General features: G+C 45.7%; 1 protein-coding gene across 1 annotated transcript in view; it reads right to left on the bottom strand.

The window, feature by feature from the left end:
• Nucleotides 1-19195, bottom strand: part of LOC109410096 (TBC1 domain family member 16) — a 36900-nt gene that overhangs the window by 8333 nt on the left and 9372 nt on the right. Inside the window, exons 2-4 of the mRNA XM_019683631.3 lie at nt 4461-5502; nt 3699-4397; nt 3491-3635 (exon numbers count right to left, since the gene is read on the bottom strand). Of these exons, the coding sequence (XP_019539176.3) occupies nt 3491-3635; nt 3699-4397; nt 4461-5488 (1872 nt within the window). The 5' untranslated portion in view covers nt 5489-5502. The remainder of the gene's footprint in view (nt 1-3490; nt 3636-3698; nt 4398-4460; nt 5503-19195) is intronic.

Here is a 19195-nt window from a genome sequence, read left to right on the forward strand (position 1 = left end):
GAAAAAGAGATTAATTGACATTTTTTAATACACAGCACTGCCTATGATCGCATAACTGTCCCATACGAATAGGAAACCCAGCATACATCGAGCACTTCATTGCAACACCATATTCGGCTCTAATAGTCACGTCGCCCTTGGCACGGTAAAGGTTGGGTAATTCGCCCAATACAGATCACTAGCCTTTGCCCAGCAGCTCCTATCCGCGTGGCACCGGTCGGGCTGCAAGCAACCTTAGGGAAGATCGGGTAACCAACCCCGGTGGGAACTTTGGTCGTAGGCTAACAGGGAAGGGGGGAGGGGGTTTGGGTCTGCAAACCTGAGCGTCTGTTCTGCAGGAGGAGCGGCTCACAACAGCGTTTGATCAATATGTTAGAGGCGGCTAATCAACGTCCGAGTGCCAGGGAAGGACTCACAGCTCAGCTGTGCACTATGGTGTTCCGGAAAGTACGGGGTTGGTGTCAGGCCCTACGAGCCAGCCGTAAGAAAACACATTGTAACGGAAAATCAGCATCAGAATAATACGAACCGAGACCAACTGGAAACTCGGTACGGGGAACTGCCGATCTATCAAATTCATTGGGAGTATCCGTACTACCAAAGTTGCGATAACACACACGTGAGCTTAGGACAGCATTTATAGTGATGGGCTACATGCAGATGCGGATGATCGGTTGGTGGCCGATCGACGAAAGAATGTGCAGGTTGAGGATCAAGGGCCGATTCTTCAACTTCAGCATAATTGGCTTGAGAAAAGACAAAATTTCAGCTTGATAGAGCATTCCGTTTCTCAGATATATGTTTGAAAAGCATGAGAACCCGACTCCGGATAATCAAGTCCAACCTGTAAGGTGACCTAAACGCTCAGAAAGGGCAGGAGGAGGAATTCAGACCGACAATTGAAAAGTTTAGCATCCAATAGCTGACGAACAAAAACGGCCAACAACTCATTGATTTCGCCGCTTGCAAAAACATAGCCATACATAGCACCTTTTTCCAACACAGCCTCACTTATCCTAACACCTGGAGATCACCACAGCAGACGGAATCGCAATTCGACCACGTTCTGATTGACGGACGGAACTTCTCCGACATTATCGACATCAGGATCTATCGTGGCGCTAACATAGACTCCGACCACTATCTGGTGATGGTCAAACTGCGCCCAAAACTTTTCGTCATCAATAATGTACGGTACCGGCGTCGCGACCGCCATGGTACAATCTAGAGCGAGCTCGATGTGGCCTCTTTGTAGGACTGCTGGAGAACAGTAGAAGCAGCCGAGAGCACCATCGGATACGTGGAAAGAAGTCGAGTAAACGAATGGTTCGACGAGCGATTTGGGGGAGAAGAACGCAGCACGGACGGTATAAGGAACCCGGCAGAACGTGGAACGTTACAAACAAGCGGAAGCAGCAGCCCGCCTCTTTCGGGGGAAAAAGCGCCGCCTTGAAGAAGCGGAGTACGAGGAAATGGAACTGCTGTGCCGTTTCCATGATACACGGAAGTTCTACGAAAAGCTCAACGCATCCCGCAACGGCTTCGTGCCGCGAGCCGAAATATGCAGGGATAAGGACGGAGCCCTCTTGACGGACGGACGTGGACGGGAGACCATGATAACGGAAAGAACAAATACGTCAACGCAGTTAACGTATGGAAATGAGCCAACTCACACGCTGAGGGAAGTTAAGGATGCCGTTCACCAGTTCAAAACCGACAAAGCAGCTGGTAAGGATAGTATCGCAGCTGAACTCATCAAGATGGACCAAGAAAAGTTGGCCACCTGTCTGCACCGGTTGATAGTCAGGATCTGGGAGACCGCTACCGGAGGAGAGGAAGGAAGGGTTTTTTTTTATTCTTAACCGCACTTAACCTAATTAACAGCTCTTTTGTCCACTAGGGTACTACTTGAGCGATTCCAATTGACAACTGCATTTACACTTATGTGCAGCGCCCAAATGTATTCTATTCTAATTTTACTATATCTAACTGCCATGGCAGCCTATGTGCTGCTGTCACTTTCCTACCCTGTCCATGGTAGAATGATGAGCACGAGGGTGTTGATGTGTGGCTGCTGTTCCTTATACCAGTCCAACTGAAGGTCCATTATGAGTTGACATTTCGCCGATATCCAATTATCCGGGTCCATTAGAGCTATGAGAGTTCAAAAGAGGATCAGGTCCAGCCGCTCTCGGGGGGGAAGAGCAATGTACAAAGTACCAGGGCTGAGATCGAACCCATGACCATCCGCTTATGAAGCGAACGTGTGGACCACTACGCCACGGGCCCAGGCAAAAGGAAGGGGTTATCTGTCCCATACACAAGAAAGGCGATCATTTGGAATGTGAGAACTGCAGAGCGATCACTATTTTGAATGCTGCCTACAAAGTGCTATCCCAGATGATCTTCCGTTGTCTGTCACTTAAAACGACAACGGACCAGTTCTTCACCGTACGACAAACCCTTCAGAAATGCCGTGAATACGAGGTCCCAACGCATCACCTAGTGTTCATCGACTTTGAAGCGGTTTGCGACAGTCCATGGAAAATCATGGACGAAAACGACTTTCCTGGAAAGCTGACTAGACTAATTAAAGCAACGATGGAAACGGTTCACGAGTGAGCTTTCAGTGTGAGTTTACCAACACTGGCCCAAACTCCCGCTGTCCTGGGATGCAGCATGCTAACTGGCCCATGCTTTCTTGACCGTTGCAGCATTCTGGATAGGACTGTAGAATGTTGGATCGATGTTCAGGCAAATGGTTGCGAGCGTACGCTCCGAATGTTCCTCCGCCTTGATGGCCACCCACGTAAATAGTGTAGTGCTTCGCCATCGCAGCTGTCGCAGAGTCATGAATCCATCGCCAACGGTGCTGCTCCAGCCAAATCCGCTTGCTGGCTTCCCGCTCCTGCTGTTGCGGCCAGCCCTCCGAGTGACATCCGATTCTTTAATCTTGCACGCTAAACGTGCCAGCACGACTAGGATTAAAGATTTAAATTTTCTGAGTGGGTGAAAAAAAAACTTCAACTTTTTGACCATCCTATGGTGCCTAAAGGCCCAAAACGTGAAGGAAAACATGAGTGGTTGCAACGGAATGACAAACTAGTACGAGAAGAATTACACCAGGAAGGAGCCAGTTGAATGGAGAACGGTACAGATAACAAAAGCTGAAGAGAAACAAATCTACCGCTGCATGAAGAGCATGTGATTGCGTGGAAATCGTGGATTGGAACGATATGCAAAGGTTTTATGCATACAAGATGCAGTAATAAGAAATAATTGTTTTGTGCTAAACGGCTCAAACAGGCAGTGTAGAAAGGTTTTGAGAGTGCCACTGGTAGAGCGGTCATGCTGCAGCATAGCACCCGGCAGAACCTTGCTAAGGATGATTTGTGATGGTATGTACGGCGAACCACGCATCCTGAAGATAGCTAATGCTTCAAGAAAGTGGTGGGCAGGTTATTTTGCGACAATTATTCATGAAACTTACCAAATTCCGATCGATGTCGTTGTCAGTAGGTGTGCAAACAAAGATAGCTCGTTGCATAAGTCCCACGAAGCACCAGAAGGTCTCCGATTCATTTTTAATCTCGCACAGAACGGGAGCCAATAGATCGCTCATTCCCTGGGTATACCTGAAGAGACAATTGATATAGTGATAATGAATCTAGAATAAATTCGAACCAATGCACACTTACGACATTCCGGGATTGTAGAAAGCATAATTCAGCAGGATATTCTTCATGGTATCGATATTGGGATTATCATCGCCGGCAAAGAAGGGATTTCCACGGTCTGTTCGAACTACGTCCTTTTCGATAACGCACTGCACCGTGCGCCAGAACTGAGCCTGTGCTTCCGGCGACATCGAGTACAATCGTCGTCTGGTGATTTCCTCATACTCCTGGCGTCGAATCTCCGCCAACGCAGCCCGATCCTCAAATGTCGAATTGGTACTGTAGCAGTGCAACAGGAAAGGCCAGACCGTTTTGCGTAGACTCTTCTCCAGTCCACCGAAGAATACGCACTTCCGTAACTGCAGATCGTCCTCAATCTGACCTTTCTCGTTCAGCAGCGTTCCGTAGAAGTAGTCTGTGGTGATCTTGTTGACCTTGCCTTCCTCGGGGTGCAGCTCGGCTTTTCGTACTTCCGGTCGACACACCATGAACTGTCGATACGGAAGGTTCGGTTCATCCTGGCCCGGGGCCAGCTTGATGTTGTGCAAAAGGCAGTGCCACTGGTGCAGGACTTGTGCTAGGTGATCCAACCCACCGTGGTGGAAGTGGAGGATCTTGTACTGGGACTCTCTTGATGCGATCACCAACTGTCCGGATGTACAGTTTTCATCGTTGAAGAACAAACGGAGAGCACGCATCTGGCTCAGGTCAACGGAAAATCTGAAAGGAGGAAGTAATGAGTGAGTACGTGTTGTTCAAATGTTTGGTTTATCATTAGCATACCTTCTACACTTCACCGGCGCCTTTCGGCTCACGATCGGTGAAGCCGATGCACTCTCCGGAAAGGCCAGATTGTGCTTGTACGCCAACAACTCCGGGGACATCCAGTTGGGGTTGTTTTCATCGTTCGAAGATATCGATAGGGAGCGCATGAACCGCTCGTTGTGGGGCATGGCCGATTCCGGTGGCGAAATGTCTACGTTCTGTATGTGTGGGCTCGCGATCGTTATGTTCACCGAGGTGACCGAGGCTTGCGAGGCCAGTACCTTCACGACGTTGGTTGTTTTCGATTCTTCTGACTCTATCAATGGTTGAAGTTCGGTTTTCAATTCCTGCTCTTCGGCCGTCTCTTCCACAACGCTGGTATGCGTCTCCGAGGTAATGATTCCTTCGTCTTCGTCGTCATCGTGTACATCCTCACGGCTGTATTCGTTGCTGTTACAGAGACTGGCCTTGTCTGAGTTCGAACTAATACTGATGGTTTCGGAGTAATCCGAACAGTTCATAGACTTGGTATCACTTGAAGTATGCGCCAAAGTTTCATTGTACGGTTCGAGAAATGGATTTGTGTTGGCGATTTTTATTGTAGTTGTGAAAGGATTATTATCAGATTTTTCTGGTTGTTGCTGAACTGTTTCAGGTTTTTGTAGCTGAGTGTCTTTCTGTGATTGCAGTTGTTGATGTTGCTTCAGTTTGTTCTCACATAAACTGCTCGTTCGAAAGAACCCGCAATTCTCTACAGTTGAAGGACATTTTCGCAAGGTGGAATTGGGAATCCAGGTCAGAAAAAGTGTCGGTCTTTTGGCATTATTATACTGATCAATAAAGGTTTTGGTAGTAACAGTTAAATATCCAGGGTAATGAAGAATGTCAGACTCCTGGCGAACGACGGCTGGAGGATGGACGCAAATGTTGTTCTTACAGAACAGAACTTCGTTATCTTCATAAACGAGTTCGTTGCCTTCTTCGCCATCATCATCACTACCCATAATGTAGCTCGACGCACGCTTCAATATGTTAACGATCGGCATGTTGGAAGGATATTCTGGAATTAGATGATAAGAAGCTCATGGAAATAGTGTTTGATGACCTAATACATAATTGGATATGGTGCGTGTTGAGAGTTAATGGCCGTTTCTTCAACTACAGCATAATCAACATAAGCGCTCTACGCGCAGTTAGAGCAAGCATATATGTACAATGGTTGCTCGCCGCGTGAAGTGAAAATCGTTGTCGGCGACATGAACGCGCAGGTAGGGAGGAAATGCACAGACCGGTAATCGGGAAAAACAGCCTGCACGCCGGATCGAATGATTACGGCCAGCGATGCGTAAAATTTGCAGCCTCCCGTGGAATTCATTCCCCCGCAAAGATATCCATAAAGCCACTTGGATATCACCCGATTATCAAACAAACAAAAAAACAATTTGACCACGTTCTAATCGATGGTAAAATCTTCTCGGATATAACCAATGTCCGCACATACCGCAGTGCGAATATATGTAGATTCGGTTCACTACCAGTCGCTCATCCGTGTTACGCCGCGGCTCAACATCGATTGGCTGCGTGACGTAGAAGTGGCTCAAGTCTACGCGCAGTAGACTTCGCGACTTCGAATCACAGAAATGACTGGTACGGTGGTACGACGGCGAATGTGAACAGTTGAAAAACGATAAAAATGCAACACCGAATGAGGCACGTTATAGACAGGCGCGAATCAGGCAGAACTTAGTCTTCCGGAGGAAGAAGCGCCAGCAGAAAGAACGAGATCGCAATGCGATCGAAGAGCTGTACCTCGCTACGGACACACGGAAGTTCTACGATAAGCTGAACCGCTCGCGCAGAGGCTTCGTGCCACAAGCCGACATGTGTCGAGATAATCACAGGAATATTCACAATTCACAAGCGAGGGTAAGGTGGTCTACAGGTGGCGGCAGCATTACGAAGAGCACCTCAATCGGGACGTTGCAAGCACCGAGATGGCGTGGTAACAGATCTAGGAGATTTCCAGCTCCTAACCTCCAAGAGAAGGATATTGGCCGGTTGAAAACCAACAAAGCCGCTGGAGCAGATCAACTACCAAGTGAGCTTCTAAGATACGGTGGAGAAGCACTGGAGCGCTACGCTGGCTCATTATAAAGATTTGGAAGGAGGAAGTATTACCGTAGGAATGGATAGTAGGTATCGTGTGTCCCATCTACAAAAATGGCGACAAGTTGGATTGCGGGAACTATCGCACGATTACACTGCTGATCCATGCCTACAAGATACTCTCTCAAATTTTATGCCGCCGTCTATCACCGATTGCAAGAGAGTTCGTGGGACAATGCCAGGCTGGATTTATGGATGAACGTGCTACAACGGACCAGATGTTCGCCATCCGCCAGTTGTTGCAGAAATGCCGCGAATACAACGTGCCCACACATCACTTGTTCATCGATTTCAAATCGGCGTATGATACAATCGATCGAGAACAGCTATGGCAGATTATGCACGAATACGGATTCCCGGATAAACTGATACGGTTGATCAAGGCGACGATGGATCGAGTGATGTGCGTAGTTCGAGTATCAGGGACACTCTCGAGTCCCTTCGAATCTCGCAGAGGGTTACGGCAAGATGATGGTCTTTCGTGCTTGCTGTTCAACATTGCTTTGGAGGGTGTAATAAGAAGAGCGGGGATAAACACGAGTGGGACGATTTTCACAAAGTCCGTTCAGCTGCTTGGTTTCGCCGATGATATTGATATTATTGCTCGTAAATTTGAGACGATGGCGGAAACGTACATACGACTAAAGAGTGAAGCCAGTCGAATCGGATTAGTCATTAATGCGTCAAAGACAAAGTACCATCAGGGTACCAGATTCCGCTCATCTAAGGCCAGTTTTCCAGAAAAACATCATCTGTTAAATGACTGGTCAGCCAATTTGTAATGTTATTGCATTTACAGTTAGTTTAATCTAAGTACAATCAGATACAAAACAAGACTTATGTAGAACTTTTCATAAAAGTATGATTTTTTTACAATTTGTGTGAGACCAAAGTGGTCCTAATTCCGCTCACGGACAAATGTATGCCATCTTTTAAAAAGACTTTTGCGGAAAAGTGAATAATTTTTGCAACTCTTATGTTTTTACAATTATTTTTCCTGTTCAACGGGAGTGTATAATAGTGATTGAATACACTGTGTACTAAAATCGACAGTTTTTACAATTTTCACGCATTTTTTTGCGTGAGCGGTTATTGGAACACATAAAATTTCCTACAGCTTTTTTGGATCCAATAGCCGCTCAAAAAATTCTACTGTTTTGTTTTTAAAATTTATGTTATTTGGTAAATATTGCATAAAATGGCTTTGCTCTCATTTAATTTATATTGTCCAAGAATATCAACGACGAAAAGAGGGTATTTATGCGTGAAAACTTGATTTTTGCAACAGTGAGCGGCTATTGGGTCATGAGCGGCTACTGGTACACTGACGGTACATGATGGCAACGGGCTCATGCAGGGAGAAATCACCGCGCCCGCCACCCCGAATTTATATCGACGGTGATGAAATCGAGGCGGTTGAAGAATTTGTGTAAGGACTGTTCATTAAAGAAAGTGGACACCTGTTTTTCAATAGTAAATATGTATTTTCGAACAAATTCATAAGTTTATTTTTTATAAATGACAATTAACATACATGTGGCCGAATTCACTTCGCTTTTCGGAAGAACGCTCGGACTCCCATAAGATTCTGCACAACTTTCTCGGTAACTTTTCGTTGTGCCGCAGACCAAATTTTTTTGAAGCAATCAACAGAGCTTGCTTCTCTTCCATCTTTCTTGAGATGCTGCTAAATTATTGTCCGGTATCTTTCCACATGACGCTGTTCAGGGAAGTTTTGTGGATTTTGCCATTTTTCGTCAAAATCAACTTTTTCTGTCTTGAGCATCTCTAGTGTAGAAGAAGCGTAATATGCGGATGCCAGATCCGTCTAAAACAAAAAAGGATCCGTATGTTTTCGGTAGATGGGTAGAAGTCGTTTTTTGATGCATTCCTTTCTGTTATTTTCACCGTTGCTTGTTCCCGTTGTGAAATACGAAGAACTCTTTAAGCCACATGAACAATCGGCTTGCCACACCAAAAACTTTTTCCCAAATTTTTCAGTTCTGATGTACCCTACATCATCCGGCACATCTGTCCCCTGCTTAGCGTTAAAAAATTGCGGTCCCGGAAGTGTATTATTAAGCCAATTCTCGAAACGACAGCTTTTTGGAACACCATTTGTGCAGAATTAATCTGCTAGTCGCAAAGCTAATACGACCTATCGTTCGAAATTTCTTACTTTTTCCGTTTTCTTTGAGTGTGTTGCCGAAGTGAACAATGATTTTACACACTGAGCAAAAATTCACATTTTTTTGTTTAGTTTTAACTCTAAACTATTGGTAAACAGATGTCCACTTTCTTTAATGAACAGTCCTTACTTGGGCTCACTGGTGAGCGCCGACAACGACACCAGCAGAGAAATTCAGAGGTGCAGGAAATCGTGCTCACTTCGGACTCCGTGGAACTTTACGATCAAATAAAGTTCGCCGTAACACAAAGTTAACTATCTACAAAACGCTGATTAGACCGGTCGTCCTCTATGGGCACGAAATATGGACCCTACGTGCAGAGGACCAACGCGTCCTTGAAGTTTTCGAGCGGAAGGTGTTGCGTACCACCTACGGCGGAGTGCAGATGGAAAATGGGACATGGAGAAGGCGAATGAAGCACGAACTGTATCAGCTGCTGAGAGAACCAACTATCATTCACACCGCGAAAATTGCCAGGAGGTTACAGTGGGCGGGTCACGTCATCGGGATGTCGGATAGCAACCAGACTAAAATGGTTCTCGAGAGTCATCCGACCGGTACAAGAAGACATGGAGCGAAGCGAGCTAGGTGGGTCGACCAAGTGCAGGACGATCTGCGGACCCTACGCAGAGTGCGGAACTGGAGACAATCAGCCATGGACCGAGAAGACTGGAGGCGACTCCTACGTACCTCTACGTACAGCAGAGGTCACCCAGGCTTTAGTCTGACCAGTAAGGTAAGTATGTAAAGGAGACTAATAAGACCGGTGGTCCTCTACTACAACGACAGATGTACCATGAACTCGGAGTTTTTAGGCGACGCGTGCTATGGAGGATTTTTGGCGTCGTGCAGGAGAACAGTGTATGGCGATGAAAAATTAACTACGAGCTCGCTGCAATCTACGGCAAGCCCATTTAGAAGGTTTCCAAAGCCTGTGGCTTCCTGGCCGCGCGGCTAGTGCCACCAAGCATTTAATCGCATTGTGCTAAGGAGTACGGGTTCGATTCCCGTCACAGCTGTCAGAAAAAAGTTTTCGGTTGAAATAACTCTTTAGCTTATCCCGAAAGGGCATGTGCATCGTATGAATTAGGAAACCATTTCAGGTTGACCTCGTTTGTCATATCATCCCATCCCATCACCATCAGACTAGCATCCCTTTTCAAGTAAACTAATATGCCTGCCTATAGCCTAGTTTCAAGTTCAAAAGAAATCGCCCAAGAAACTTCTTGATCGACTTCTGGTAGAAATTGTCTACAGTAGGGGGATTAGGGGCATAATGGACACCCGGGGCGAAATGGACACCCCTGTTTTTGCCGAAACCGTTGACTTCTATGTAAAACTTTCAATGCAAAAGTGTAAAGGAACTAGTCATGCTTCTATTTTTCAAAAGTACCATTTATATTGCTCCAAAATAACCAAAATATCATTGAAATTGAAATATGTTTTTCATATGGTGAAATTCTTATAATTTCGAAGCAGCAGCAAATAAGGTATTACGAGTGTTGGAGTGTGTCCACCATAAAAACAAAAGAATTGATACCTTATCTACATGTATACGGAGATTTAGCAATGGATAAAGTATTTTATTTTTGATCAAAACTTACTTAAAAAAGCAATTTCAATGTTGTAGTCAATTCGGGGCAAAATGAACACTGGCAATTATGAATGGATGTACGCGCATTGCATACTGTTAGGCGTTAAAATTTTTTGGAAAAAATCAATCCGATTATTTAAGCCTAAAGTTTAATTATTTAACTTTGATGTTATGTAAACTCGTCTAAAATGGAGTATTATATCTGTGGTATTGATCTCCGTAAGCAAATTACTTAATTTGTTGGTGTAAACAAAGAATTAGCATAAAATATGCAGGGGTGTCCATTATGCCCCGATGGGTGTCCATTTCGCCCCGTACCTTTCCTGCCAGCCCTCAAAAACACACGGTTTACAATTCATTATTTCTTCACAATAAAGACATTCTACAAGCTGTAAATATTTGAAATACGTAGGAAATAAGTTAAGGTTGTAAGCCAACTGATAATATGTTAAGTTTTTCTCTGTTATACAGGCCTAACGTACTCATTTGCTTAGGGTGTCCATTATGCCCCTAATACCCCTAGCTGTCATTTGAATCATCACTTCTTCGCAACTTAGTACTACGATCGAAGAAAAACGGTTTCTTGGGCGATTCAGGCAAGGAATTTCTCATGCATCAAGCAGGGATGGGATGGGAACACTCACTTGCAAAGAGTTACACTCACTTGCTAGCTCAGAAGCATGCAATCAAGTAACGATGTATGGACGACTTTTGCCTTGTGACGTGGCCTAAAAGTTTGCCGAATAGAGTAGGAGCCGCACACGCATACCAAAGTGGCGAGGGAGCTGCGAAGGCAACTCTCCACGAGGTGAATGTAAATTACACTCACCTCGTGGAGAGCAGGGATAGGGTGCGACTCAAAACTCTTTGCGTGCCGCACACGCTGCTACGAGACAGCACAACAAACCAGAAGGAGACGAGTACGTGCAATCGGTTGTGTGTTGCTCGCTTACTTTGCCGCGCGCTGGAGCTCTTCTGTCTCTCACGCTCTGTCGTATGCACTCTCTCGGTGCTTGTCTCCGTGCATTGCACTTGGCTTGATACTACGCATGATTTGGAAAATTTCTAATCAAACGACCCATCACTTGTCAACTCTTGACAAATTTAACAACTTCAATTAATTTATTAAGTGATTTTTTTTCTGTTTGGTGACAAGCACAGTCCCAAGCACCGTGCATTACTCCCTGCGCCGTAGAGCTAGAGATGCGATTTGTCTCTCACACAATTACGAAAGCTCTCACTCATACGTCTCTGTCTCTCGGCAAAACGGGAGACAAGCACTTGAGATTGTGTGAAGCACACGCTTTTTTCGCATCGCACATTGTATGCCGCCAATCCCTGGTGGAGAGTCGCTTTCACAGCTCTGTTACGACTTTGGTATGCGTGTGCGACCCTTACTCTATTTGGCAAACTTTTAGACCAAATTACAAAGCAAAAGTCGTCCATACATCGTTACTTGATTGCACGCTTCTGAGCTGAGAAAATAGCAAGTGAGTGTAGCTCTTTGCAAATGAGTGTTCCCATCCTTGGCATCAAGATAGGCTGAGAAATTCTTTCTGAACTGCAAACAGCACTTACAGTTGCATAATTAATCAACTAAATATTTAGCTGACTGGGAGCGACCATAATCATTCTTACTGTGCAAACTTCAGAGATTCTCTTTAACGATACAATGAAGGCGCCGGTCACGTCCTAGCATTCAGGGTGGTAGAGGGGAGACTTTTTCAAAAATTATAAATACACCAACGATTGACTGCCATTGCAATTTGAGCACAATATCCAAAAAAGTTTCTTCTAGCTCTTATACTGCCCCCACTCGCATAACAGTCCCATATGAATAGGAAACCCAGCAAACATGGGACTGTTATGCGAGTGGGGCAGTATAGTGAACATACTAACGAAGCAAATAATGATAAAGTACACAATTTCATATTAGTGTGTAATCGATATCTTTATTTGTATCGCCCAATGTTATTTTCCTTTGCTTGCGCGCCAAGCGCTGTTCTTTCGTCATTAGTAAATTGGACTCAATAAGAGAAAGTTAACAATAAATGTTCGCGGTTTTATTAAGTTAAATTCCGGTATTTTTATTGTCCGAAAGTAGTCCGCCCAATAGGTTATGGGCACAGCAACGTTTTCGGATCGCGGATCGGTAAAGTTCAGTGTTTTTCGGTCGTAAAAGTGCGTGAAAATGGAAAGCCACGATCGGGAGGAGACTCTTCGCGTCGCCATATTTGATGGTACGAATTTCGCCGCATGGAAGTTCCGGATGCTCACCTTGCTGGAAGAGCATGAGTTGGTGGACTGCATCGAGACGGAACTGGATGATGTGGCGGGACTCAAGGTCGAACCGGGCGACTCGGCGGAAGTGAAACTCCAGAAAGCGAAGGCTTTGGAAAAGCGCCAGAAGCAGAACCGAAAATGCAAATCGATGCTGGTGGCCCGCATCCACGACGATCAGCTGGAGCACCTTCAAGGTCGTGAAACTCCCAAACAAATGTGGGACGCGTTGGTGAGGATTTTCGAGAGGAAGAGCGTGGCGAAACGGCTTCATTTGAATCGACAAATGCACGAGCTAAGATACACGGAGGGCTCGCTGCAGGATCATTTTGTCAGATTCGATCGTCTGATCCGTATGTATCGCAACGCCGGCGGTCAGATGGATGACATAGATGTCGTTTGCCGATTGCTGTTATCGCTGGGTTCCGAGTACGATGCGGTGGTGACCTCCATCGAGTCGCAGCCGGAGGAGCAGCTTACGATGGACTTCGTCAAGTGCCGGCTGCTCGACGAGGAAATTAAACGGAAGAGTACTTTGGTCAGCAGTAGCGGTAGCGTGAAAAGTGAAGCAGCTTTTTCCGGAGGTGGGCCACGAGGTGCGTCGCGGAAGCTACCGAAGCAGAAGAAACCCTTTACGTGTTTCGGTTGCCAGAAGGAAGGCCACAAGCTATCGGAGTGTCCCGACAAGAAGAAGGCCGAGAAGAAGTATTCCGGGAAGGCGCATGTGGCAGAAAAGGATGACGACGACGGTGTAATGTTCCTGACGAGTGACCAGATGCCAAGCAAGCAAAACAAGATCCAGTGGTTCATCGACTCCGGGGCCACGGAGCATATTTGCAACGACAAGCGGCTGTTTTCAAAACTTGTTCCGTTGGAGCGGCCGATGCGAATCGCTGTCGCGAAGAGTGGAGAGTGGGTAACTGCAAAGTTTGCTGGTGATGTTCCGGTACTGGCGGTGGTTGGTGGAAAAACCATCGAAGCGACGGTGGCAGGAGCGGTTTTCATCCCGGAAGCCCGTTGCAACCTGTTTTCCATCAGCAAAATCGAAGCTGCAGGTATGAGAGTGGTGTTCGAGGATGGTAGTGTAGAAATTCAGCGAGGCTCAAAGGTGGTGGCCACCGGGCAACGGCGTGATAAGCTCTACGAGCTCAACTTCTACGCAGCAAAAGGTGAGTGCAGTTCCTTGTATTTCTCCGGGCAAATAAATAAAGCAACAGAGTTGTGGCATCGTCGTTATGGGCATCTTGGGGAGCGCAATTTGTCGTGTCTCATCAAGAACGGAATGGTGAAGGGCCTGAAAGAGAATGGAGGTGAGAAATCGACGATTGTTTGTGAGGCGTGTGTAGCAGCTAAACAAACGAGGAATCCGTTCACGCTGCAAGAGGAGCGGCGTTCGAGTCGGGTACTGGAGCTCGTACATTCTGATGTCTGCGGGCCAGTGACACCGGCAGGATGGAATGGCCAGAAATATTTCGTCACCTTCATCGACGACTGGTCCAGGTTCACGGTGGTTTATCTACTCCATTCGAAGGACGAGGTGGTTCAGCGTTTTCAGGAGTACGAAGCGCAAATGACTGCGAAGTTTGGGGTGAAAATTTCTCGCTTCCGTTCTGACAACGGCGGGGAATATACCTGCAACCAGATGCGGTCTTTTTGTTAGCAGAAGGGTATCAAGATGGAGTTTACGGTACCTTATTGTCCGGAGCAGAACGGCACCAGTGAACGGATGAATCGAACACTGGTCGAGAAGGCTCGATCGATGGTCTTCGATTCCGGAATCAGTCGGGAGTTCTGGGGCGAAGCGGTGCAGACCGCGGCGTTCCTGGCCAATAGGAGTCCGGCTAGCGCCATCGGCCAGAAGCTGACACCGTACGAAATGTTCGAAGGGAGAAAACCTGATGTGTCAAAATTGCGAGTGTTTGGATCCATGGCCTACTGCCACATTCCAAAAGAGAAGCGACGAAAACTTGATGAGAAAAGTTGGAAAGGAGTCTTCGTGGGATATGGAACGAACGGTTATCGAGTGTGGAAGCCCGAGGAGCGGAAAATTGTGACTGTTCGAGATGTGATTATCGACGAAGCTTCGAAAGTGAGTGCAAATGAAAAGAAAGACAATAAGTGGAGTGAAAGTGTGGTCGGCCCCCCAATTACTGACATTGAAAACGGTGGGGAATCCGATAAAGACGAAAAAGAATATGAAGAAGAACAGGAAATAGAACATGAAGAAGAACATGAAGAACAAGAAGTGCCTGAACGTGAAGTGTCCGAAATTTTCGATTCTTGTGACGATACTCTGGAAGATGAGACTGTTGAAGAAGCAAGTGGTGGTGAGACGATCAGTGCAACGTCATCGGTTCGAGTGAGAAAGCCACCAGTGTGGGCAAAGGACTATGATATGACTTTTGCGGGAGTTGCTTTGGGCGCAATGGAATATGTGGAGAATCTTCCAGACAGTATCGCGGAATTGAAGAAGAGGGCGGATTGGCCGAAGTGGCAAGCAGCAATACAGGACGAAATGGATTCCTTGCGGCGAAACCAAACCTGGACATTGGAGAAACTACCGAAGGGTCGGGTGCCGATTTCGTGTAAGTGGGTGTTCCGGGTGAAGCCAAGCGAAGGTGGAAATCCAGACCGTTACAAAGCCCGGCTTGTCGCGAGAGGTTTTAGCCAACGTTTCGGATTTGATTACACGGAAACCTACTCACCGGTTGTAAAATTGGATACGCTGCGTACCATGCTGGCTGTGGCAAACCAGGAACGGATGTTTGTACACCAGATGGACGTTCGGACGGCCTTTCTCAACGGTGACCTGAGTGAGGAGATCTACATGTCACAACCTGAAGGTTTCGTGGAAGGACAGGACCTGGTATGTCGGCTGCATAAGTCGCTGTACGGCCTAAAGCAGGCGTCTAAGGCTTGGAATGATCGGTTCCACCGATTCATTGCCAGACTCGGTTTCAAGCGGAGCACCAGCGACCAATGCCTGTATTGGCGAGGCGAGAAGGACAAGAGGGTCTACCTGATCCTATACGTGGATGACATTCTGATCATCGGACATAACCAGAAGGAGATAAAGATTGTCAAGGGCTGTCTGTCGAGAGAATTCGATATGACCGACATCGGCGAAGTTACCAGTTTTCTTGGGATGTGCATCGAAAGGGATATGGAGAAACGAGTCATGCGCATCAGCCAGCGACGGTACCTTGAGGGCTTGTTGAACCGCTTTAACATGTCCGACTGCAAACCGACTAAAGTACCAATGGAGTGTCGTCTGAAACTTGAAAAAGGAGATGAGTCGAAGCGTACATCGAAGCCATACAGAGAGTTAATAGGGTGTTTGATGTACGTGACCTTGACAACTCGGCCGGATCTTTGTGCATCGGTAAACTATTACAGTCAGTTCCAAAGTTGTCCGACTGAGGAACACTGGACGCATCTCAAACGTCTTCTTCGGTACATCAAGGGCACTGTGGACCTAGGACTAGAGTACAGAGGAGATGACAAGGCGGAAGTAATAGCGGCTTACTGCGATGCGGATTGGGCGAACAGCATCATCGACAGACGTTCGGTGACAGGTTATGTATTCAGAGTCTTTGGATGCGTAACAACTTGGCTTACTCGAAAACAGCAAACTGTGTCATTGTCATCGACAGAAGCTGAGTTGGTCGCACTCAGTACAGCGGTCTGCGAGGGAGTATGGCTGATTCGGTTGTTGGAGGAAATTGGTTACAAGCTGAGTGCCCCCGTAACGTATTTTGAAGATAACCAGTCAACCATAAGAGTTGTGAATGATCCGAAGGACCACGGCAGGCTGAAACATGTTGACGTGAAGCTGCACTACATCCGAAGCTTGATTCAGCAGGGGCGTATTCGACTGGAGTACATTCCATCAGAGCGACAAGTGGCAGACATCATGATGAAATCTCTACCTGGTGGGCCATTTTGTCGACTTCGGGAGGAGCTGAACCTCTCAACGATCTGAAATTGAGCAGGGGTGATAAAGTACACAATTTCATATTAGTGTGTAATCGATACAAGGGGTGGATCACTCTTTGAACATCTGATGCATCATCAACATTGCTTGCATTCAAATGCATTTGAATGCATTCATTCTTTAATTTATAAATTGTCAACCCATGGCTTACTACTATGATTGACTGTTGACAGTTGCCTGGGCAGTTGTCAGTTTCGATCAACAAGTTTAACAAGTTTCAAATAGTTCTAACTGACTTCGATACAATTTACTTTTGCCATCCGAAGATCTGATAATATCCTTTATGCCCTCGATAATACTATTGGCAGGAGGCAGGACGGTAAGGGAACGTCCATAAATTACGTTACGCTTTGAGGGGGGAGGGGGGGGGGGGTTCAGCAAAGTGTGACGTCCCAATTTTAGAGGTCTCATACAAAAAGTGTGACATACGGGAGAGGGGGGTTGAAAATGGACAATTTTTGCGTGACGTAATTTATGGACGCTCCCTAATGTACTGACAGCAATGCGAAAATTGAATCAAACACCCAGGCAAAAACCTCCGGATTTGTTTAGCCCGGCCGGTTCCTCGAGGGAGAAGAGATATCAATGAGGTACAGATACAGGTGGCGCAGATAAACATTGCAAACCACTGATTGTCTCTTTTGTTCTCCCGCTGATCAAATGCAACTCAATTAGTGACGTCACTAATTGAGTTGCATTTGATCAGCGGGAGAACAAAAGAGACAACCAGTGGTTTGCAATGTTTATCTGCGCCACCTGTATCTGTACCTCATTGAAGAGATATGGGGCATATTTTATTCCTTCATCGTGTGCTCGGCATGTATGCTAGTTTAGATAAAGAATTCTAATTATCAAAGGCCAATTGACTGGCAAGCAAACTGCCGCAGTGACATTGACTTTTCCGAAGCAATAAAACAATATTTCCTCACTGCGTGAAGAACCAGCCTGATGTTCACTTAATATTGAAAGATTCTATTTTACTATTTTTTATTTTTTTGTTCAGTATTGCTTCTCATTCTATATATGGTTCCCCAGTTTAACTGTAGATTCTCTGAGGAAGTTGCCGCAGCCAGACCCTCCCTGGACGTCTGTTGTGGGTAAACCAGTTGAACGGTCGTTTCCATCCGAAGCCAAAACTACTCCTGAAAAGATTTTCGCGATTAGATTTTAGCCGACCTAGTTAATAGCACTATACTCACGATTTCGATCCAAACTTTCTGTTTAAACTGTAAAAAAAATTAATTGCCAAATATAGATCCTATGATACTATCCATCACAACGGAGTTTTTATGTTTTGAAAACTTTTGGATTGACATTCGAGTATTTCAATGCTAAGTTGATGAAAAAACATAAAAATGCATTTTCATACATCAGATGCAAATCAAATGCATATGCAAAGAGTGATCTGCCCCTTGAATCGATATCTTTATTTGTATCGCCCAATGTTATTTTCCTTTGCTTGCGCGCCAAGCGCTGTTCTTTCGTCATTAGTAAATTGGACTCAATAAGAGAAAGTTAACAATAAATGTTCGCGGTTTTATTAAGTTAAATTCCGGTATTTTTATTGTCCGAAAGTAGTCCGCCCAATAAATAATACTAACTTTGTTGATGAACATCAACAAAAAATGTAAAAGTTCAAAAAATAGGGCTCTGTAAACTAGATGATTAAAATTTGAAGTTGCACAAAAAATGTAGCATAGTGGAAACGGAAAAAAACTTACAATACAATAGGTATTTAATTCCCAAACACAATAAAAACTACTGTATCGATAAGAAAAGATGTTTCTCGCTTGGTAAGAGTAAATTTTACTGGAATATTTGATCAAGAACCATCATTACGGGCCTTAACACCGCTAGCCATGATGGTCTCCCATAGCGGAAGGTCCGAAAGAGCTTGAAACTATTGAGAAATCATCATGTCTACAGGTCGTAAGCCCTGATAAAGTGTGGAACGTTTTGATGGCTGTGATCCCTGACCATCATGTCAAAAACCCAGGGATACCCAAGTGATCATACTGTTAGGGTGTAGGGGTCGCATGTGTGAGGCGCATATATTGACAGGCATTACTATGGACCATTAGGGTTGAGTAGGGTCGGGGAATGGATCTACGATTGCTGAATTATACTGAAAGAGTCGTGATTCAGCAGTGGTGGCACCGCTTTTCGCTTTTGTTCGGCCTTGGTGGTTTGTGTGGGGTGGTGCGTGTCGGTGTGTGTGTGCTTTGTGCGTGCGGTGCATACACGGAACCGCCAAACTACCCAAAATTGAGTTCTTTTGACGCAATCCCATAGTTCGGCCCAATAAGCCAAATTTGAGTAAATCGATTAAACTCACACTAGGTAAATTGCCTTCACCTCTAGCAAAAACATTTACTTAAGAGTAGGTAAATTCAACCCAAGACCCCCCCTCATTCAACCCAAATTTGAGTAAACCTGCATTTACCCAAAATTGGCTTATTGGGCTCAAGGACCCCCGTTGGGTAGATGCATCTCTGTTTGTTTTTGACAACATCGGTGAGGGAAAGAGGGA

This window comes from Aedes albopictus, chromosome 3 (genome assembly GCF_035046485.1).
Source record: "Aedes albopictus strain Foshan chromosome 3, AalbF5, whole genome shotgun sequence".
NCBI classification, from domain to species: Eukaryota; Metazoa; Arthropoda; class Insecta; order Diptera; family Culicidae; genus Aedes; species Aedes albopictus.